The sequence below is a fragment of the Colias eurytheme genome, chromosome 7 (assembly GCF_061535395.1).
Source record: "Colias eurytheme isolate Ceu_HAF_F1 chromosome 7, ilColEury1 Martin Lab GWU primary, whole genome shotgun sequence".
NCBI classification, from domain to species: Eukaryota; Metazoa; Arthropoda; class Insecta; order Lepidoptera; family Pieridae; genus Colias; species Colias eurytheme.
The window spans coordinates 4,640,709-4,664,751 of NC_142986.1; the positions used below are offsets into that span (position 1 = coordinate 4,640,709).

Here is a 24,043-nt window from a genome sequence, read left to right on the forward strand (position 1 = left end):
TTGTTTTGTTCTTAAAACACAGACAAGTACTGATTAGTTGATATCGTCTAATATTATCAAAATATGTACATATCTACATATAATTATTATTTTACGTAGAAGTACATACGTGAAGTAATAAAAAAGCTAGTTTTTTACAAAACATAATCATTTAAAATCTAAGATAATATTATGTTAAATATTATTATATTCAAAAAATCATAATTGAATAACGTGTGACTATAAAAAAGTAAGCTGTACTTTTAAGGAAGTGTAAACTAACGATTAGGATAAAAGAACTAATATTTGAAATGATCGACCAATTGTTCACTTTATAAAAGTAGAAAGTTTCAAATTATTTATTTACTGTTCAGTTCCGCTTGATGTTGTTCCACAAATCAATTAATTAATACGTTAAAAACTTAAGTTACCTACAACATTATGAACAGAGTATTATATATTTATACACACGCAAAATATAATTATCAAAAGGTAGAGACGTAGAGACTGTCTCTTCCTCATTAAAATATTCAGATATATATAGATAGGTAGTAATATTTTAATAAATAATGAATCATTTACAATAACATTCTTGTAACTTATGTGTAATGGTGGTAATCCAAATATGTTTGAGCGATCCACTTCGAATATCAATATACCTTAATATGACGACATGATTTCAACAAAATAGAGAAAGTGTTCTCCCATGATTTGGAAAACCGTATGCTTTCTAAAATCAGGTTACGTTTATAAATTAACCATAGAGCACAGAAGTTTGAGATCAAAGATAAGTAGGTACTTAATAAAAATATCTAATTAACGTATGAACCGTAACGATACTTAAAATCTATCTATTTATACATATTTAAAAAATATGTAAATCGGCTTGTTAATAAATGCTAATGAGTAGTACAGTTGATGATGATAATTAATAATAATTATTCGCTTATTATATTTCATTTCTGATCATTAATTTGGGAACAGATTTATCAAATGGGTCTATAGTTAAGCCTTAAACTTTACGGCATATCCAAATACATAATTATTCAAATCTTCCCATAAAAATACTGTTTCGGGAATGTTTTTGTTACTTTTAATGCAGAAAAGTGTTCGCTGCGTACATTCAATTATTTATTTCATATTATACAAATGTAAGGCCAACATGAAACCATTCGTTATTAAGCGCTGGGGACACGTTTACTATATTGACCCACGTACTAGGCACTAGCCCACGTCAATAATAACATTATAAGTAGACCGGTTTTCGTCTACAATCCTAAGTATGTGGATATGATGTTGATGCATTAAATTATACACTCTATCGTATATAAGTATCTTGATTTTACTTTCAGCTATCAATTATTATGGACAGTTTAAAAATATTTTACTTTCTAGGATGTCAAACATCCGGATACAATCGAACTTCATTTAGAAAAATATTTTTTATCTGTGACAAAATGTCCATTATCTGTGGCATAGCTATTAAATTATTAAATTCAATTTTAATTTCTTTTACATAATTCTTGTAACATCACGTTCACTTGTTTAAATACTGTAATTTTCTTGTCCGTATAAACACTATAATTATACTAAGTAGGTCTACAGCATAGTAGGAGTGGACTGGATGCAGATATAAAAGCAGGTTTCTTGATGAATGAACCGAGAGAGTAATTTGAACGTTAGTGAAGGTGCAGTGAATATTTTAGTATTCTTAAATTAATTGAATGCTAGATAGAATTGTTTATTATTCATTCTTGATAATATTTTTTCTTTAGAAAATTTATAAACTTTTTGTGGCATGATTATTTGAACTAATCCATATAAAATTCGGCTTAACTATATGTATATTGTATACAGAAACCAGTTATTTTCCGGTACCTATAATTAATTAAAATAAGTTTACCGTATACGAATATAAATGGTCTAATCACATATTATTAATTTATTATCAACGGCACATAAGGAAACCTTAGAATTAAAAACCGTTAAAACTTAAAACCAACATTGGTATGTTTTGGAGTAATAAAACTAGATTTGTTTTGTGCTTACCAAAACACATACAACGATACACCTACGCTTTGTACTCAGGTAACCCTTGCGTCGCGTCAACCTTATCTTTACGATATACTTATACGTGTTTACTTGTATGTGTATGCTCTTCTTTCATATCGAGTTGCATTCTTTGAGACAACAAACTAAATTGTGCTGATCTATTGAGACTTTATACACGGCAAGACGGACATGATTTATAGATTCATTCAATTTATATTTCTCTCAATCATTTGTAGCGCTTTCACACTCAAGATGATTTAAATAAAGACGTTGTTTAACGATTTTACTGAATTGATATCCTTTGAAGATGCTCTTTTATTACTAGTTCATGATAAGGCTATTTTATGAGTTTGAGTTTAATGTTATTAATAATTCATATGAATGGCAACTTCTTCCCACCTTTATGCTGACGTAAGTAAACTTCAAAGTTCGATAGGTTCAGTGAGGAAACGTGTGTTTTTCAACTAGAACGGATGATGATCATTCCGCCTTACTGGCATAGCTATAACACTGCCAACATCTATTTCAGTGTCTGTCCTCACGCCCACGCAAATTGCTTACACTCGATATTATAATTAGAAAACTGTTTATACATTTATATTTAATTTAACGGCCAGTAGACTATGGACGATACCTTAGAACTAATTTATGACACATTTACATCGAAAACCTTTTACCGTGACAAACATAATCGCTTACAAATTACAATCCATTTAACATTCACATTGTTCTATGCGTTATGTCGCATCGAAGAACTGATTTCAATACCGCCTACAGGTAGAACTGTGAACGAATATTATTTACACCGTAATCGACTTATCGATAACTGCATTGTTATCTATTGCCGTCCTTATCACTCGTGATATCTCTGTCGATTATCCGTTTAGATAAACCCAGCAGCCGGCGCACTACTGAGGGGGACTTTATTATTCACTCGTAGCCCCTGTTTGGGATGTTGTGAAGATAATAGAACCACACCGGTCCATTTGGAACACAATATGAAATAGATCACGGCTCTACTTGAGAGTCTGCCCTGATTACATTTAAACGTAATATTTTTTTAAAACTTTATGAGTCAAATATTTGTCGTTTTCAGTAATTTAACTACAAATACCTTAATGATATTATGTCATTACGGTATTATGCGGTATTATGCTTATACATAAATATGGATGTAATAAAAACAATTGAAGAGCCATAAGCATAAATTTAAACTTTTCATTTTATGTTATCACGGACCCTTACCCAAATATTATAAACATATAATAATTTTGAGAGCATCTTTAATGCAAATTAATTACACGGTCATTGAGTCGTCGAGCTTGTTATAAAAGTTAAATATTTTAACACTGCAATAATTTTATATATTGAGGGCAAAAAACGATTCGACCCAACCAACTATGTGTGTCAGAACGCCCTTTAATATTTTAAACATTCAAGTACCGTAATTGGAGGGCTTCATGCAGGCAATTTTATACGCGGATAAATATAAGGACGAATTGCAAACGATTGTTATAATTTCGAATTAGAAACCTTTCATGTCGGCGTTTGTTAGTGTCAGCAAATTCTTTGAAGTGTCACATTACATTTGACCGCTTTGGTCAACACTCCTTGCGTAGGTCGCATCCGTTCTCACTGTGTACTCTAACATACTAATTTCTATTACACCACTAAAACCATTTTGTAAACATTGAAAGCTTTCCAGTATTATTAGTATACTTCTCGTTCATTTATTTGTAATTGATTAGACTGTCTAAATTATTTAGACAGCTTAAAAACTATTATGATACCTACAACATAAAGACGTCTTTGTACTGGCTCATATTTATCTATTAAACTGAGATTAAACCACTGCTAAGTGAGGCTTTGAGCTTATAGGTTAAGTATTCTCAAAGTTCAAGTACCGACTAGCCTACATTCAGAAAGTAAGAGTATCAATATAGTGTCTAGTTAATTTTTAACAATAAGGTTCCTTCAACAGTTTTCAATATCGTTTTGAATATGGAGATGTCTTATGAATTTGATGAATACTTTTAATATGTAAAGAAAAATAGTTAGCTGCTAAAAATAAATAATCTGTAAATGTGTAAATTAACCTAATGCAATCAATTAAGCACATAGCCCCGTTGGCGGTTTCCTAAATTCTTGTCATTTTCATGAACCCGCATGAGTAAAGATTTAGTATGATAAAGCAAAATATCACTTCGGAGTATCATATAAAAAATACAATAACTTGATGTGAACAATATATTCACTGTTCCTAAACATAATTAGAATGTTCTTATCTTAAATTATTATAGTCAGCGCATAAAACGCAATAAAAATGCCAATTCTACGAAATCCTCAGAGAATTATGTACCCACTTTGCTTGCGGAAACATTAAAATTGTCGCTCTAAGTATTTTTATTTTACCTATCTTAGTAAATGAAGTCATTCATTCCTGTATTTTATATGTACTTCCTCATTGAAATGACGGCTCAGCTCAATTTTCCTTCTGCAAAACTAAAAAAAAATTAAACCGCGAAAACTGGAGATTTTATTTTTGTGAATACATTAATAAAATTATAGTTATCTACTATTCAAAATTGCATTGCTTTTTAATGATTATTACGTTTGTTATCTTTAACAATTACTTGAAGTTAATTTATTATATAGGTGCACCGTGCAATGTTAATTAATTGCTCAACCTAAGATAAATTATTACCGTAATGTCAATAAAACTTACGTAGTAAATATTAAGTAATCTCTACTTACTATACCTACTTATTCTTATGATAATTTATCGTTGGTATAATTTTTAAATATTTAAACGTATTAGTTTATTCATTATTCTTAAAATACAATAACATAAAGAAATTATAAATACCGTAATCGTATGCCATAACAATAACCATTTCGAATATTATCAATGCAATAGTAAATTACAACACGAATCCATCCATCCATCTTGATAATTATTTGATACTTTAGTATATTATATCAATTATCAAGCCTTTTTATCGTTATTCGTATACCTACTTATTAAGTCATTCTTACGTCATTTAAATTAATGCATTTTTAAATACATTTTTTTATACAATTAGCATGCATTAAAAATATAACTTCCTACTTACTTAATTGTTTTTCATTCCTTTCGTAATCTGTATCAATGGGCATACGTCATAACCTATATTTTTTTTATTTGTCTACCAATTAGATAAACAATCAACAGTTGCAAATGTAACTGAGTGTCATGTCAACTTTTGACTAATTATAACATTCAACAATGCTACAAACAGGATATAACGGGTCACTTCCTTTTATACTCATTACTACTTATCTCATAACTTTTCAATGTGTAAGATTAAAAATAAATTCCGGGCCTACGTTAAACGTGTCTTATCTCGAATCGAAAATAACATTGTATCAGGTATGTAATGTTTTGTTTAGTTATCTATAATCATTGATTTCGATAGCCATTTAAGCAATCGCTTGTACAGTGCTGTGTTATGACATTCAGATTTTTTATTTACGAGTAGACGGCTATAATTTTTAATTTCTCAGGCTTATCTTAATAGTGTGTAAATACAATAAATCGCTGCGCTAACATATTTCGTAAATATTGACGTAGAGTTATTCAGTCGCGGTTATTCTTACACTTTTATTCAGCGGTGAGTTTTAAGAGTTCCAACATGCTTCGTGACAAATAACAATAGACCACTTGAATGTAGTGGCCGGCGTCCAAATGGTTATCATTTGAGTAGGCGTGAAAGGGATTTTGGCCGGCGCATTAATTGTTTACTTTGTATAACTTTACGCTAATTAACGATAAATGATGCGATGTCGATCGTTAATACTGTGAATTGAAATACTTACCAAGAAACAAATGCTTCCAAACTGGACATCCTACATTACACGTTACCGAAAAAATGTTCCTTCATGAATTTTCAAGTTCGAATACGAATAGTGTGTTTGAAATATAACTTGTATAGATTTTACGCATTCAAAAGTCTACATTTATTATTATTATTTATTCTTAGCGTGCAGTATGACAATGCTCCGCGTCATTGTTAGAAACGGTTGAACACAGCTATCTATTGTTTGGCTCGGTCGTTGTTTGCGAACGAACCAGCCACTGTTAGGCCTTATTCGGGAGCCGTTTATATCACTGTTGCCTTTAAATCCCACCTTTTATGATACCTACGTGGATAAAATTCCAAATATGTACAGAATAAGCACTGGATTTCCATCCACCAGACAAAACAGGCTTTAGAGTTTTACTAATATGGATTTTTGTTTATAATTGACCAAATTAAATCTGAATAAAAGGTACACAACGGGTCAGCTTTGATTAACTAAATGCATTAACAAAATATTAATTATTATCAATTTTACGTGTGTTAACATTTGACCTAACATCAAGTCAATACCGTTTGGAACTCGAAACAATTCAATTTATGATTTGTCATTGTTGCATTCGGAGCGGAACGGGCCTTTGACCTCTCATCTCTACGCTAATCAAAGACGTCTTGCATTATTGATTTTTAATCTATACGCAGAAATAGCTCATAAGTTTGAAACAATATGCAAATATATTATTTTTTAGTTGGGAGTTTGGACAGCTCATGTGAAGAAATTTAAATACAATAACAAATTATGTAGGTACAATACCTACAAGCAGTGTTAGAAGTTTTCTCACTTCAAATCGGATAAGCAATAAATATATAAGTTATTGGATGAGTTATAGAAATAGAATAATTTCGATGAGTAAGGTTTCCTTACCTAACCTTGAACAGCCTTCCGAGAAATATGCGGCTGTAAGAAAAATATCGGTTTGTACAAATTCGAGATGGATGTAACAATGAGTGATTTAAGAAGGATTTTAGAAATAAATCTATTTTTAGAAAAACGTCAAAACAATTTAACAAATAGGTACTAGGCACTCAAACGAGCCTTGTACCGCTTCATTAATTTTTCGTTTTTTTTTCTTCGTTATTGTTTTCAATGTTTTAAAGGTATATTCGGGATAGGCAAAATGTTTGACTACACAAGCCGAGCAATTATATATTGCACGCCTCATAAGCGAAGCGTTGAGGTGGGTACTACCATGTAGGGGAAGGTGAGGTATAATGATCCCCTTAAGGGAAAAAATTTAACTGTGGCTAAAGTTGAAGGCAAAATCGCAAGATTTCTATTGTTGGAAGTAGTGAATTTACTTAACTTTGTAACTGCATACTTATTTTTTATTACATGAATATAGTTTTTTCGTATTAGAGGCTTTTGTTAAAGTTTAGTAAAGGATCATTTTATACACACCTATGTATAAAATGATCCCTGAGGTTGGGGTAAAATAATCCCAGGGATCATTTTATACCATAAGTTAATAAATATCAGTGAAATAAAACACTCGGCTGTTTATTTTAATCATATGTATTGTTCATAACAATTTAAGTACTATCACAAGTTACAAAAAACTTTTGAAGTCTTTTAGTTTCATTTGAGATTTTTTTTTTATATATTTAATACTCAATCAAGAAAACTAAACATTAAACTTTGCACCAAACTTTTAAAAGGTTTGAAAAATTAACAACTAGTCAAGCAATAAGTAAATAAATAAACTCTTCTTCTAAATAAAAAAAAAAAACAAATAATACTCATCCCTATCAAAGGTTTTTCTATCAATGTAAAATGCAATAGAAAAATCAACTCTTCATTAAAAAAATAATAATTTGCTTAGGAACTTAGAAATAGACCTATAGCCTTAAAAATTTTTTCACACTATCAAATTGATTACCAGAAAGGCAAATATCGCAAATGTCTTTGGAGTAGCTTTCAGTTCTGTACTGAAAGCTACTCCATAGGCATTCGGTATCACTCTCCTCTTCAGAAGAAGATTCTTCTCTTTTTCTGATCTGTTTTGCTTTTTTTTGCCTTTTCCCTTTCCGGGTCCTTTTCCTTTCCCGACTCCTTTTCCTTTCCCACCACCTTTTCGTATATAAATTCTCGGCATGATCTGTAAAAACAACAAATACTAATGTGGTAAAATGATTCCAGGGATCATTTTATACACACAGAAAGGGATCATTTTTCCCCAAACACCAAATTCCAAGATATCGATAAAAACATAACCTTCAAATACCGCGTGTGGTGATCGAAAATTGCTTAAATATTAGCTAACTGTTATTAATACCCGCAAATAAAACAAAATTTCAATAAACACGAACATGTAAAAAGTAATGAAAGTCCAAAAACAGGCTTACCTTAGATCAGAGCCACACTTTTTGATTATTTTTTAATAAAATCACGCCAAGAGCTCACACCGCGATGACACTTAAAGAGGCAACTGGCAGGGGTGCAGGGAATATGTTACATGCGTATTTAGATAGATGGCACTACTTGTCTTTGATTTAAGCCGGGGGATCATTTGACCTCCAGGGATCGTATTACCTCAGCTTCCCCTACTACTGTCACTTCGCGCAAAACATCTGATTTTTCAAACTTAAAATGTCTTTATGTATCATACATTGCACTTGTAAGATAATACATACACACACATATTAAGAAAAAACACTATTTTTAACGTTCATGATATTTTTGATGTCAGTTTTGTTATTTAAACTAGTTAAAAAACAGTTTAAAAAAGTTCTGTCTTGGACGTCCGTGTGTCTGTATGTGCGGATCCTTTTTCTTGTTAACACGATAGCGACCGAAATACTTTACTAATCGAGTCTTTTTACCCGACTGCCAAAGAAGGAGGGTAATGTTTTTCGAGTGTATGTAAGTATGTATGTATGTCTTTTCCTTTGTGACCACCTGTAGCCTAAACGGCTTGATGGGTTTTGATGTATGAGGTATCGTTAGATTTGTCTTGATTACGGGAGTGTCATAGGATACATTTTATCCTAAAAGTCCCACGGGATAAAAATTTTACTCTTTTTTTAGTGTGCAGTCGGGTATTTTGTTTTTTTAATAATAATTATAATTCTTGTTTTTTCTCTTACGCTTGAGTATGCTCAGGAATAGAACCCTTTCATTTTTCAGGGTCTGATTCGATGTGGTTTAATTGTTATTAAATAAACAAAAATAATAATTAATAAATATTTATTAAAAAAAATTATGAGGCGTGCACTTTTGGATTTTCCAAATTATTTTTAACTTTATTATCCCAGGAATAGGAACTACGTAATTAACCGCGACAAAAGCGTCATACGAAAACTCGCGAAGAGATTTTCCATATTGTGGAAAAAATGGTTGCATATTTTTCCACACCATACATTTAAAGAGAAAAGTATGAAAGTGTAAATAGTGATGTATGGTGTATAGCTAGCTATATAGGCTTTCCATAACGATTTCACACGACCCGCCTTTAGAAATGAAAACAATAGACCGTTTCAATTTTACTACAAAGATCTAAAACTTCAAGCTATGTTTGTAAATTAAAGCCTTCCAGCTTTTCGAACAAATTTTATTTAAAATGATGTGGTTTAACTTTCGAAAGCTCAATTTTGAAAAAGTTAATATAATATCATTAGCTTTTAATTAATGGTATTAGCACAGAATATAATATAATAGTACTAGACGTAGTATAATAGTAGATACTAGAGGTGTACATTACCTACATAGACAATAGGTATAGATATTGAATTAGGATAATATTCTAGAGGATTCTTTGTATTTAGTTCTGTCATATTATGTTAAACTATTACCTATTTATATTCTTTTAAAATACATTTATTACGAGTCTTATAATATAAGAACACTACCATTATAAGTTATAACCAAGCATAGTATTCAACATTTCATATTGGTAATGAAGTATAGGAACCTAGGTACTTTCTATTCCTTCTAATAACAATTTCTGTTGCGCATCCTCACTTTAGAAGAATGATGAGGCAATTGCGTTGATATTATTATTTATTACAGTTCGATCGTGCAACGTTTCCTAAATATTTACTGTAACGTTACTTACGAAAGCTCTATTGCAATATTTGATATTTTTAGTTTAACAACTGGTCAGAAGTAGGTTTACAGCACGTATTTTTATAACCCGCATATGCGAAGCTCCCACATTGAAATTTGAACTTTAGAACAATGATCTAAGACTCGTTATTTATTTCACCCGTAAATTGCATAGGTACTAAGTCGTATTTGTATAAACAATTCTAAATTATAAATGGTACATTAGTTTCAGAAACACCTTGTTTGAAAGGCTGGCTATGAATTTGAGTCGTTAGCCTTCAATGAATTTAAATGTTGCATGCAGTAACAATGAAAGTGTTGTGCTCCCACGATATCTTACTTTACCTATATTTGTAGCGGTATAATAAATTTTCTTTCGACAATACTCTCAAAATAAAGTATATATTTAGAACAGATTTGTGAAACTAAAAAAAATTAACATTAAGTAGTAGTCTTCGAAACAAAATAAGTATGATAAATGTCTCGTGAACAAGAGTAATGTTTTGTATTGTTCATGTAGGCATATGACATGCATATTTAAGATATTTTTCTGGAAGCATCCAAACGCTTGTCTGCTGATGTTACGACTACATACACGTAGCCTTCAGTAGTTGAAAATATCTGAGACCACGGATTCGCACGCCCACGCCTGAAATTATTACTATCTTGACGAAAATACGTATTCTTCGCGATATTTTTAGGAAATCGCTAAGGAAACATTCACACACACTAAGCTAACTTTTATATGTATGACGTGCGCTTAAAAATATGCAAAATTTCTTAATTTTAAACTAAAACCATCGTCTGAATCATCATAACATAACGCAAGTCTTATGTGTTATTGGGCTCTCTAGTTTTATGAAACACGGAGAAAGTATTAAAAGGCACATTGAAAATGATTCATCTTTGTTCCAGGTACCTATATAGAAGGCAGAACACAAAATCACAGGACACTAACTTGACACTCGACGAACACTCGTGAGTACGTATCGCTCGAACAAAACAGTTACCATTTACGACAAAAATTAGCCTCAAGGTCTTCGCTATTTACTTTTAAGCTTTATGTCAATACGAGGTCGTTGATCCTAACATTGATATCGCGATTGCGTCTTGAGACACGCCCCGGGATAACATTACATGTGTGTCGTTAACGGTCTTTATTGTTTATTGAAATGATAGTGACCGAGTTGGCCGTGCACCAAATTGAAGCACCTTCACAGGTGATGCCTTCTATTTTAGCATTCTGTACGCATGTTGCCCCAAATGCGATAATGTCAACATTTGTATAGTAGCCATTGAACAAATAGCGCCGAATTTACAATTACTTAATACAAATTGACTTCAAGGTCAGTTAGAATTAAACTTATAATTTAATTGGATTCTGTTTAGATCTCAATTAAGGTGATGCTTGCGTTTCTTAAATCAAAGCACCAATAATCATAATTCAATGTACACTAGCAAGTACATGAACATAAAATCCAAATATAAATAACTAATATTGTCCTCAAATTCATTATCACTTTAAAATCTGAATGATATGTGCCAAAACCCATTACACTTATTTAAGCCTCTGGAAATTTGTAAATGATGATTCATTTACAATTTTACATAGAATATAAATCACGACATACGTTAAAATAAAGACATTTATTATCTTTATTATATCCTTTATGAATATGCTTATGAGGTGAAACATGAAGCTTAATGTGCAAGTGCATAATTTGTCGTATTTTAGTGCTCATTCATTCTCTTACAATAATACATTTATTTATGCAAAAGAGCAGAAACAAAATATGGCATGTTAAGGTTTTGATATAGTTTACCTCTAATTGAGTGAAGAGTAACAAAGTGCCGACTATTTCTGTTAAACATCTAAATTACTTCAATTTAAAAAAATACGTATTAGACTTGAACACAATTCTCTGTGGTATGTTAAAAAATATTCATCAATAAACAATTCATTAACACATAATCCCTCATAATTATGTACCAACCCGACCATCGCCCACAGCCAGTAGTCACAATCGATCACAATGATCACCGATTGTGCTGTCACGAGGCTTTGTTACCTCTCTTCACAATAACTCACACCCAACCGTGTCAATTGACTCATAAACGTCAATTAATTTCCCATCGGTTCTTTAAAAATATCGTTCTATTCTTTGCAAATTGTCTGCACACTATCACAACCATTTTCATTATTTGATATAGGATACTATAGTGCAAGAATGTAAAGTTCGTAGCTTTATTAGATCCATAAACTTGTATCGTGTATGAGTAAACAATTCGAAACTAATACCGTTATTAACTCGATACTTGTGAGTCAGAAAAGGCTCTCATCCATATTATTTTTATTGTGTTTTATACTTATATAAATATTAAATGCACTTTGTACGTCACTGTTTTAAACAAATTTATTTGGGTAATCCAAAAATGCCGTTAATAGTTGTAATTATGTTAACATTTTATGAATAATTTATATGATCTTACTAGTTCTGGGCCCCACAGTTCTTGAATCTTGCCGCATTCCACGCAACGTTCCTATATAAATATATTATCAACACCCGTATAATATAAATTATAATATGTGTGTATAATAAATATTTTTTGAACATTTCCTACCGGTTTTAGATAAAAAGGGAAATTAAAAGAGTTACAAATCTAGTAATGTACGAACATAAGTCCAAACACCTTTGCACCCGTTATATTGGGACCTTCTATGTATAATGTACTTCTCAATATTTTTCAACGCTTAGAAAACTATTAGTTATTTCTGCCTTCTTAAACATTTTACAAAAATGTAAATTTACCTGTCTCATGTTATTTTTTCTGTTAACATATTAATTTCTCCGTTAAATTATTCATTGACGTTATCCGAAATCAGTTAACTAATAACTAACAAGTGTGCATAACAGTAATTAATAAATTCTTCAAAATACGAATTTATAGCTTTCTAAACAAGTTAAATCTCTAACTTTCATTTAAATGTTTACATGAGATGTAAAAATTGATAGGAATATTTATTAGCAAAGTTTCTCTATCAGATAATCTCATGCCAAAAGCAATAACCCACCAGTGTCAAGCTCGAGTTCTTTAAAACTATTTCTAGTTCATAAATAACAAATATAAATTATGAATATTAAACACTCGAGTCTTGACAGTTCATAGTTAGTGGGACAAGTAAAGGCCATTTAGCTAAATCAAAGGTGAAACTAAAATAGTTACGTACCTACTGATAATTATTAGGTGAAGGAAATTAAACATGTAGACGTGAAATATAAAATTTATCCTAGATTCATGGTTCAACATTATATTTGTCCATGGTTCAACTAAACATTAGAACAAATTTTAAAACGCTTTCTACGTTTTAAACACATTGGAAATACCTATTATTCTAAAGATACGATGGCTAAACAGTTATCATTGTATAAACCTATTGTTCCGTACATAGTCTCAATAAGAATAACAATTCCAAATGAAAGGCAATCCTCGTCAATATAAGATAATGTCACGACTTGAAATTGGAGCCAATTCTACTATTTTCGCCTTGAATATTGACCTTTGGAGATAGTGCTTGTGGTAAAGATGTCGCACTAAATAACACCTACTAATGTTATTTTAGAAGTCCGGGCGATACAAATATTCACATTCTAGGTTGTGTGTTCAGGGACACAATTTTCCACGGCGAGGCCGCTTTGTTTAGAGTTAAGAGTAAGGTTAGCTGTCTCGTTTATTTTGATATTCTTACAGAACATATTGAAATAGTTCTAAACGTATCATGTTTCGCTTTATTGCCAAAATCCTGTTATATGATTTAGCATTCACTGACATTGTTACAAAACACTTTTACGTTTTTAGTTTTTACCAAATACCTAGGTCAAATTGGATATTAATATTGATGCATAGACAAAGCTTTTATTAAGAAAAGCACTAATATGATATTATTTATAAATTGCACATTTTTTTTATTTGCTTGCAATTACTGTTTTATTAATAAATATACTAAGGTTACTTAGATATCCATGTACTTTTTATATTAATTACTTCGTCAAGGCTATTTTTTCATTTATTCGTGTCAATACTTCATGCAATTTTATAGTCAATTCTACACCAATGGCCCAGTTCTCAGGCCCGTTAATTATTATACATATACGATACAGCTATAATGTATCGCCATGCTCTAATAGCAGGTACCTATATCTTATGTCCTGTGCCAAGATGCGTCGATGATGAGTCACCGTGAACTATATCAGAATGTAGTTCGGTCACTTTTTGGTCGAAGTTCCGTAATGTCGGTATTTACAAGTTCATTTTTTTGTAATACTTGTTTTTAATAATCATGCGCGTCAATTGACATTGAGATATGCCATACGCAGTTACTAGCCTATAAGTTAAAACGTTTGAGTTGCATTTTTATTTTTTAAGGATTCTGAATTAGGCTACCAGTGTTCACATAGCCAATCAGCCAAGTTTAAATAACTTTATAACAAATTCATAATAAAATTAAATAAATTAAATAAATCTTCGGAACAACAAGGCAATCAATTTTATTTGAGACATAGGTAGGTAAGTCTCAAATAAAGTAGAAGCGGCAAAGCAAATACCAGGCAAAGATGTTATATACCTACGTTGAAAATGTTGTAACTCTAAAGCAAACTGCAAAGCTTACATGTAACGTTGGCATCGGAGCTTTATAAATGGCCGCAAGCTTGTGTAAAGTGTACACATCGTTAGCCAGAACTCGTTCATAAAACCTTTAATAATAAATAGTGCGCTAAAACTTTATTTGTGGTAATTAAAACTCTTTATTGACTTTTAATAGGAAATAAATGAGTAAGAAAGGATAAGTCAAAACAATTCGGACAATAAACAAAACCGCAAATTGGCCATTGACTCTGACCCGGTTAGTCGATCAAAATCAACAACATTGGTAGGAGAACAATCGTTTAACGTGACGGATTTAATTTCTTCGCTTCTCTAGTGATTATGTTCTATTTTACACGCTATCCACCATATCTAAGCAGAAATCAGTTTCGATTACGCATAAATTTCGTTCTAAAACCGTACTAATATATTCTGCGTGAGTAAGAGCAATAGAGGATATTCAAATTTAGACCAGAAATTGTTTATAGTAACCGATCGTTTACCTTGTACCAACAATGTACAAAAATAAATACGATCACGTTAATTGCAACGTGTTCCGGTGGCAATAACAATGAATCCCAAGACACTGCAATTGTATCAATTATTCCAGCAACGTCAATTGTACTCACGTTCTTTCATAATTGTCCCCTACGCTGCGAAAATGCGCAGCAAATGAATGAAAAGTATTCTATAGCTATCGTATCGACCTTGGCGCGACCGGAACCCAAGGAGTGGCGTTTGCAAAACGAACTCGTATTACAAAAGCAAGACTAGCCTTACCTACTTCCATCACCTGTTTAGCAGCTGCCCGTCGCAATTAAGCCGGTTAGCACGTGTCTGTTTACAAAACTTGATCTCTTAACTATTTTTAAGCCACAACAAACAGGCTGTCCAGCTGAAATTCAGATATCCCAGGACTGACGGTCATCAAACAATGTCACCTTCGAACATTACTCATGTGTAATTAGTATCTTTGGACTAGCCAAGATTGTTTGCTGTGCGACATTCGATAGCTGTTTGTCGCAGCTGTTTTACGTGTTAACACCTCCCTCTACAAAGTAATAAATTGATTTATTTGAACGCGTGACCCCTTATTCCTCTATTACAATTTAAGTCCAAACTTGATTATATAAATATCATAATAAATAGAACTTTCAATTTAAACTTCTTCCTAGCTTACACAAAAAGCTACAAGAATAATAATTTTGATAACGCACATACGCTTTAAATTTAATTGCTTTATAAATATTAATACACTCACTTTACGCTTTAGGTTCCTACATATTTATGCAAAATCTTCTAACTGTTCTAAATATACATGTGTTCTTTTCTTTTCGAGCAGTGACTTTCGATACATTCTTATAGTTTCTGGTTTATTTGCTTATCTAAGAACGGCATTATTAATTCTTCTACAAAACTGGTTTTTTTTATTGTAATTGGAACAGGTGACATGAATATGTAAATTTTCTTTCTAAGATACTTATGTTTATGGTTGTCGATAGCCTACATTTCTCTACGAATAAACTCGAACATGTTTGCATACTTTTGAGATGTTTGTTATTGTTTAACATATTTTATTTTTAATTTTTTTGCAATTTCTCACGTTCAAAGTTATCGACTTTACTTTGTTATGTCAAAGTAAGATCGATGTGATCGATGCAATATTATTTGGCACAATATATTCAGATCCAAAACTTAGGAATTTGCTCTATTGACCTGCGTTTTGTTATATACTATGAACCGTTTACCGTACTAACAGATATAAAATATAGAAATAAATTTTTAAAATAACTATATATGAATTTTAGGAAACTGTTCAGGATAAGGATGCTTAATATTTTGGTACAGCGCTTTAATTTATAGAATGTTTATACAAATCCAATTTTACATGGCGTTAGACCAATATAAATCAATGAAGAAAATATTATCATGTATCAAGAATGCTTAATCTGTATTAGATTTACGTCTAACATCTTTAAGATTAACCTCGAAGGTAACGATCGTGATGTGAACGAGCTCTCTCTTGTACTTGATATTATATTGATCTGCATTAGCGATACAATTGCTCATTTGTGGACTATTTACAATCCATATTGCAACTTTTTCATTGTTGCTCAATAGCGAATGGGTCAGCTACGTGATCTCGGCATTAGCTTTGTAAGTTCTTTATCGACAGCGATAATTTGGTGGTTGATTTTGAAACTGAAGCAACCATTTTAAAACGAAACTCCAATTTATACCTAGCACCCAATAAATTAACATTATATAAAATATATTTTATTATACGTAACTTGCTTCTCCAAATAAAATTTAAACGATTGCTATGTAACTTAGCCAAGTAATCACTAGAAATAACACAATTCTAATGATAATAATTGATAGGTACCTACCACATGTCTCAATAAGTTCAGACTTTAGAAGTTATTGTTAAAAGTGTACAAACCTTGTATGCTCTATCAAAAGAAGGTCCTGAAAGAAAATACTCTCACAATAAATTATGTTGCGTCCATGCTTCTTGTCGATACAAATTATATGATTATCCTTACTAAATATGTGTAATGAATCATACGTTGTATAAATATTGCGCTTACGTGACCAGTGATTTATTTTATCGCTCATATACACGGTTCGTGGGTCCCACAAGTTTTATAACACGAAAACAATTTTATGAGCACTAAAAATTATCACGATACACCTGGTAATTGTTACTTTTACACTCGCTGCTAATATATTAAATAGCGTCGCGTTTATTATACTTTTACGTGATTTTAATTATATCTACATAACAAGGTTGTAGATTATTGGTTGTTTGTAAGAAATAGAGAAGTGAGAACCCGTGGTTTTATTTCAATCAAACACAAAATCAATATATTTATAATGTTTGACTATGAGTAAATAATATTTAAACACAGTTAAAATTTTCCACTCACACAGCAGACATAATATTATTCCTACAAATGAACCAATCAATAAATTGGTCATATATTAGCATCAAATTTGTAGCAAACGAATACCATGAATCATCTATATATTCAAAGGAATAATACAATCAAAGACAGCAAATACACTCAATATAAGTTTAAAGCTGTGAAAGCATTAACCGTCTGCAAATTTGGCGAAGGGTCGCACCCTCGCTCCGTCCCCGCCTGTTGCAGTTGCAGTATTGATTAACGTACACGTGGTATTCCCTTTTCAAAGGGATTGAGGTAAATCCCATGATGTTAAATGAAAGGACTATTTTTGAATTCTTTGGTGAATATATATTTGACGTAATTTACGTATCTTATCGCTGGTAGAAAAAAATGCAAAATGTATGCGGGTTGTGATAGCCTATGTTGAACGTTTTTATCGATTATAATTGGTTTCGCGTTTCAAATTAAAAATAATTACAAAGACAAGAACTTAAAAAATTATACAGCAACATGCGAATCGTACACATACACAAACGAGTCATACACTACACTAATCAATTAACCATTTCCTTACTTATAAAAATAGTTTCTTTAAATTACTCATATTGTTTCCAGACTTTCACAGCATGGTGTAACAGCCACTTGCGTAAAGCCGGTACCGGTATCGAGAACATCGACGAGGACTTCCGCAATGGGCTAAAGCTCATGTTACTGCTGGAGGTCATCTCCGGGGAAACCCTGCCCAAACCCGACCGTGGCAAGATGCGCTTCCACAAGATCGCCAACGTCAACAAGGCGCTGGACTTCATTGCTTCAAAAGGTTCGTTTTTAGACGATTTAATTAGCTTCATCTATATGTTTGTAACTGACTCCTTTAGATTCTTGGATTTTGACCCACTTTAAACGGACATATTTAATTCAAACTTTGTACACTTATCAAAGATCGCTAATAATACGATAATTTCATGAGCCTTTTTGTAGTTTTTGTTCAAATGCATTCGTTATGCAATCCATTATGACTCATTTGAAATAAAAGAAAGTACTTGCAAATTCATTAACAAAATCATTGGCATTGATTTTGTGACCAGATAATTTGAATAAATTCTTAATCACAGCTGACATCATGGTTCGGGCTTTCCTCTTGCACTTTGCAGGAAGTTAGCAATATTGTAGGTGAACAGACTACCGCTATACCCACAGACATGTATCTATCAATATATACTTCTCATTTTCAGGCGTGAAGCTAGTGTCCATCGGTGCTGAAGAAATCGTCGATGGTAACCTGAAAATGACGTTGGGTATGATCTGGACTATCATCTTGAGATTCGCCATCCAGGACATCTCAGTAGAAGAAATGACCGCCAAGGTAAAAACCCTGATTCTTTCTTGTTCCTATTTGAATTACGATCCAATTTAATGACATTCCTGTCCCTAAACGTAAATTCTTACACATCATATTATGCCTTTGCAGGAGGGTCTACTATTGTGGTGTCAACGTAAGACAGCGCCCTACAAGAACGTGAACGTGCAGAACTTCCATCTCTCGTTCAAGGACGGTCTCGCATTCTGTGCCCTCATCCACAGGCACAGGCCTGACCTGATCGACTACAGCAAGCTCTCCAAGGACAACCCGCTGGAGAACTTGAACACCGCCTTCGATGTCGCCGAGAAGTATCTCGATATTCCACGCATGTTGGATCCAGATGGTAAGTTTTGGCAGCAAATATATAGAGGTTCCTCAATTTTAGAACAGAAATGCAATCTTCCAATTTAATAGGAGTAATTCCAGGATTGCTTACATTTCAATATTCACAGAGTAAATATTTATTTCTTTTGCAACAGTTCAGTATAATCATGTATGTAGGTGTTGCAATATAGGTAACGTAATTATAAGTAAGAATAAAGAAATGAATCATCATATACCGATATGTGCGATCATTTCACAACTTAACAGTGAATCCACCTTTGACGTCAGTAACGACGGTATATTTTTGGATGATACGTTAAACATGATTAAGTCTTAACTACCGGCAAGTCTAAAATCTAATCCAGAGTACGTAGAACTTAAATCCAGAGTAAATGATTCAATGTCCAAATAAATAATGAACTGTGAAAAACATTGCAGACCTTATAAACACCCCAAAGCCGGACGAACGCGCCATAATGACCTATGTGTCATGTTACTACCACGCCTTCCAAGGCGCGCAGCAGGTACAATAGAGCCTCCTTGCATCGGACCCTAACGCGTGTGTCACTGATAGCATGATCTGAGTGTATTTATGTAGAGGAGAGATACGGTCACAATATTATGCTGAAATTTTCATAATTGTATGCTTACATTTGCTTTTATATTGATAAAATTGTTGATAAAATGATCATTATATGGGGTAGTTAATAGGCATTCATTAAACCATGTCGTAAACTTTCTTAAAAATAGTTGATTAAAAATATAAGCTACATATTATACCTAATAGTTACTAATTTAAAATTTTATTTATAAATTTTAGATTCAAGTATTTTATTTTTATAGCTTCTTCCAACTCTCCTCTACATTAAACTGACTATAAAATAATATGATCCCCTCTTGCGTGCCAAACTAAAAGATGCGTATAAAGTATTCTTGTTTATTTTATTATTGTGTTTTTACATAACCCTATTTTAAGCTTTTTGTTATTAACGTATTTTCCAAGTAAGCTTTCAAAATAGAAAGAATATTGTTTTTTGTAAATGCGTATACATCTGCTTTCAACAATAAAATAATGTGAGGTCACAATTACGACAAAATTTTAATCGTTTTGTGATGCCGACTAACTGTAGATATTATTACATTTTTAGAAAAATTAAAAATGTAATAATATCTACAGTTAGTCGGCATCACAAAACGATTAAAAACGCTCGAATTACTAAAGTCTATTTGCGCTCGATACATTCACCTCACAGCTTCTGTTTATTTTATTATTACACAGATTTATACGCATTATTTTGAAACATAGGCGTTTATGATAACTGATAAGCATGTAACTAACCCGTGTCGCTTGCCGCTTACTAGATCTGCAAAACACTGCGATGCCGGACGAACGGGCGGTCATGACATACGTATCTTCGTACTACCATTGCTTCTCAGGCGCTCAAAAGGTTCGTTCTTTATGCTGAGACATGTAGTTTTGCAATATTTGAGACATGATTTTATTATAACATTAATTTATAACAATAATTTAATTTTATGAGACCCAACCCCATTATAACCCCTTTATTTATTTAATTATTTCCACTCCATTGCTTGAATTTTTTAAATTTAAAGCCAATAAATATTATCTATTTTAATTTAATTAAGCATTCATGACTCCTTTATTTCTTTATTAGCTACAATTTAGACCATAATGTACACAAAACGTATGAATATTTAACAATGTGTCTTACCTATAAAATCTTGTCCTTAGTTTACTATGATATTATGACGGAATCAAAAGTCTCCTCAAATTTTTGATTCCAACCGATCGTAACTAGTGATGACTATACAATTAGTACATTTGCACTTTTAATTATAACCTAAATGTATGAGTAATTCAAAACTTTTCAGTCTGTTTGAGGCATTGTAAAGTCATTGTACAAACGTCCTGTCTCATGACGAACATTTAAATAAGTGTTCAAAAGGAGTTAATTAGTGATTTAATAAATGGAAATAATAATTTTTAATGTCATTAATTAATGCTATAATGTGATTTTATAGAGTTTTTGTCAATATTATAGGCTGAAACGGCCGCGAACCGCATCTGCAAAGTTCTCAAAGTTAACCAGGAGAACGAACGCCTCATGGAGGAGTACGAGCGCCTTGCCAGTGACGTAAGTACAAAATACAACATTCCATCATATTCCAGTTGGTATATATCAATAACATTTTGATCCATATTGAAGTGAAACTTCTTTAGGCGTGTTAAGACTAAAAGTTCAAGGTAGCGTCACGGCTATTGCCGTGGCGACGATTTTGTTAGCTTTGATCTTGCCAAAGAAGTTTCACTTCTGACACGTGTACTCGGCGCACACGTTCTTTTTTTTTTTTGTTTAGCCGAAGTACTATCTATATTCTCAAAAACATTTATTTTATCGATATTTCTAGATACATTGTAAAACGCCTACTAAAATTTTATACAATTTCCAGTTACTGGAATGGATCCGCCGCACAATGCCGTGGTTGAACAGCCGCCAGACCGACAACTCGCTTGCTGGCTGCCAGAAGAAACTGGAAGACTACCGTACTTACAGGTAATTATAGATAAAAAAGGAGTCATATTAAGTTATGTTTGTCAAAATAATTGAGATATTTATATATATATTAATAAATGTATTATTGTAAAATGTACATACAAATAAACATTTACCTATTACTGAATTTTAGGCGTAAGCACAAGCCACCTCGCGTAGAGCAGAAGGCAAAACTGGAGACCAACTTCAACACGCTGCAAACCAAACTGCGCCTCAGCAACAGGCCCGCCTATATGCCCACTGAAGGCAAAATGGTTTCTGTAAGTATAGAAATACTATAGACTTTTCAGAATTTTCCGTTTTTATGTTTCTGTTTGATAAAATAAAGCTACAAATATATATGAATAAATAGCTATTCAGCTTCGCCCGCTATTTATAAATCTCTACAAATGATATACAAAAGCCTTCCTCAAGAACCACTTTATCATTTAAACCTCTACAAAAATCGTTGTTTTAAAGATTTAAGCATACTTATGGACAGACAGAGACCGCGAAAGCGACATTGCTTAATACTATGTAGGTAGTGATTAATAAAAACAGCAGTAATAATGCATTATGCATATGCATAGCAAGTATGCATTCCGAAATAATTATTAATTTTAAATAAATTAGACTTTGCCAATTTATCCAGGACATCGCCGGAGCCTGGAAAGGTCTGGAAATCGCTGAGAAGGCGTTCGAAGAATGGCTGCTCAGCGAGATGATGCGTCTCGAGCGTCTTGAGTACTTGGCGCAGAAGTTCAAGCACAAGGCTGACATCCATGAGGATTGGACCAGAGGTAATTCAGAACTTTGTTATTTATAGATCTATGAATGAATATGTTTTTTCTGGGATTATTTCGTTTATCTACTTCTTGATATTTTACACCAAACACAATGAGCGTTCTAATTACTGCAAACTTAATAAAATTCATTCAAATATATCTGGGCAAGGATCTTTTACTCCTTTCCTTTAATTATACTTACTATGAAGCCTTCTATTATTGACATACTTGGGTTTCCAACATTCCTTATAGATGGCTATATTCCACTTTACCTGAATAAAAAATAGTATTTTATACGATTTTCTCATTCACTATCGAATTTCCAGGCAAGGAAGAAATGCTCCAATCACAAGACTTCCGCCAATGCAAGCTGTACGACATCAAGGCGCTCAAGAAGAAGCACGAGGCCTTCGAGTCCGACCTCGCCGCGCACCAGGACCGCGTTGAACAAATCGCCGCTATCGCTCAGGAGCTTAAGTATGATATCTGTTTATATTTTAACGATTTAGTCTATTTCGTTATTCATTATGTTGTTACTTGTTTATTTTTTGTTCATTATGTTCTGACGTTAAGCAATGCTGATTTTAAATTGATGTTACTATTAATCATCGTAATTTAAATTTATGCAAACTTTGTTTTATGTTCCAAATAAACAATTTTTGAATTTTAATATTTTGAGATTTTGTGTTACACTTTATAACAAGAAGTTTTTCTTAATGCAAAAATGAAAAATGTTTTTTTCTGTGATAACGAGCTTCTTTTCTCTTAAAAATATAGTCAAAGGTACGCTTCACTTTTCAAAATATACGAGCTCGTATATAGCGCCTCCAAGTTCATTATCTTATAAGATCTCGTCACATTTCCATGTAATCGCACTTTGACTTGCTCTTATAACTCGTACCTCGTATAACCTCCTCATATAACCTCGTATAACTCCCATGTACAACATTGTATTCGAATTATCAGCCTGTAGCGCCCCCAGTTCATTGACCCGCTCTTATAAAACTTCATATCCCTGCTATACAAACCACACTATCATATAACATAATATTGTGTATGTGTACAGCACGCTGGAGTACCACGAGGTGGGCGCAGTGAACGCGCGCTGCCAGCGCATCTGCTCGCAGTGGGACCGGCTCGGCGCGCTCACGCAGCGGCGCCGCGCCGCGCTCGACGACGCCGAGCGCGTGCTCGAGCAGATCGACCTGCTGCACTTGGAGTTCGCCAAGCGTGCCGCGCCGTTTAACAACTGGTGAGCGAAAACTACACTACACTACACAAAACTATAACATTGTATCTGTGTATATACACTACACTACGCTATAAAAAAAACTAAGCTACGTTGCACAGAACTTTGCTACACTATACAAAACTACGCTACGCTACACAAAACTACGCTATGCTACACAAAACTATAAACAAATACTACGCAATGCAACATCTTTTCAGTAGTAGATAGCTAATCTCAATGAATTTAATACAATAATATGT

At 32.6% G+C, this 24,043-nt stretch overlaps 1 protein-coding gene across 2 annotated transcripts in view; it reads left to right on the top strand.

Moving 5' to 3' along the window:
* The window catches only part of Actn (alpha actinin), a 34,076-nt gene that overhangs the window by 3,814 nt on the left and 6,219 nt on the right, over positions 1-24,043 (top strand). The window contains exons 2-11 of one of the 2 annotated variants that reach the window (XM_090104049.1): positions 18,141-18,345; positions 18,761-18,891; positions 18,997-19,231; positions 19,651-19,736; positions 21,276-21,368; positions 21,685-21,788; positions 21,922-22,048; positions 22,420-22,567; positions 22,879-23,029; positions 23,619-23,804. In XM_090104049.1, the coding sequence (XP_089960175.1) occupies positions 18,141-18,345; positions 18,761-18,891; positions 18,997-19,231; positions 19,651-19,736; positions 21,276-21,368; positions 21,685-21,788; positions 21,922-22,048; positions 22,420-22,567; positions 22,879-23,029; positions 23,619-23,804 (1,466 nt within the window). Of the gene's footprint in view, positions 1-18,140; positions 18,346-18,760; positions 18,892-18,996; positions 19,232-19,650; positions 19,737-20,574; positions 20,661-21,275; positions 21,369-21,684; positions 21,789-21,921; positions 22,049-22,419; positions 22,568-22,878; positions 23,030-23,618; positions 23,805-24,043 lie in introns of both variants that reach the window. The other variant, XM_090104050.1, reaches the window with a different exon arrangement.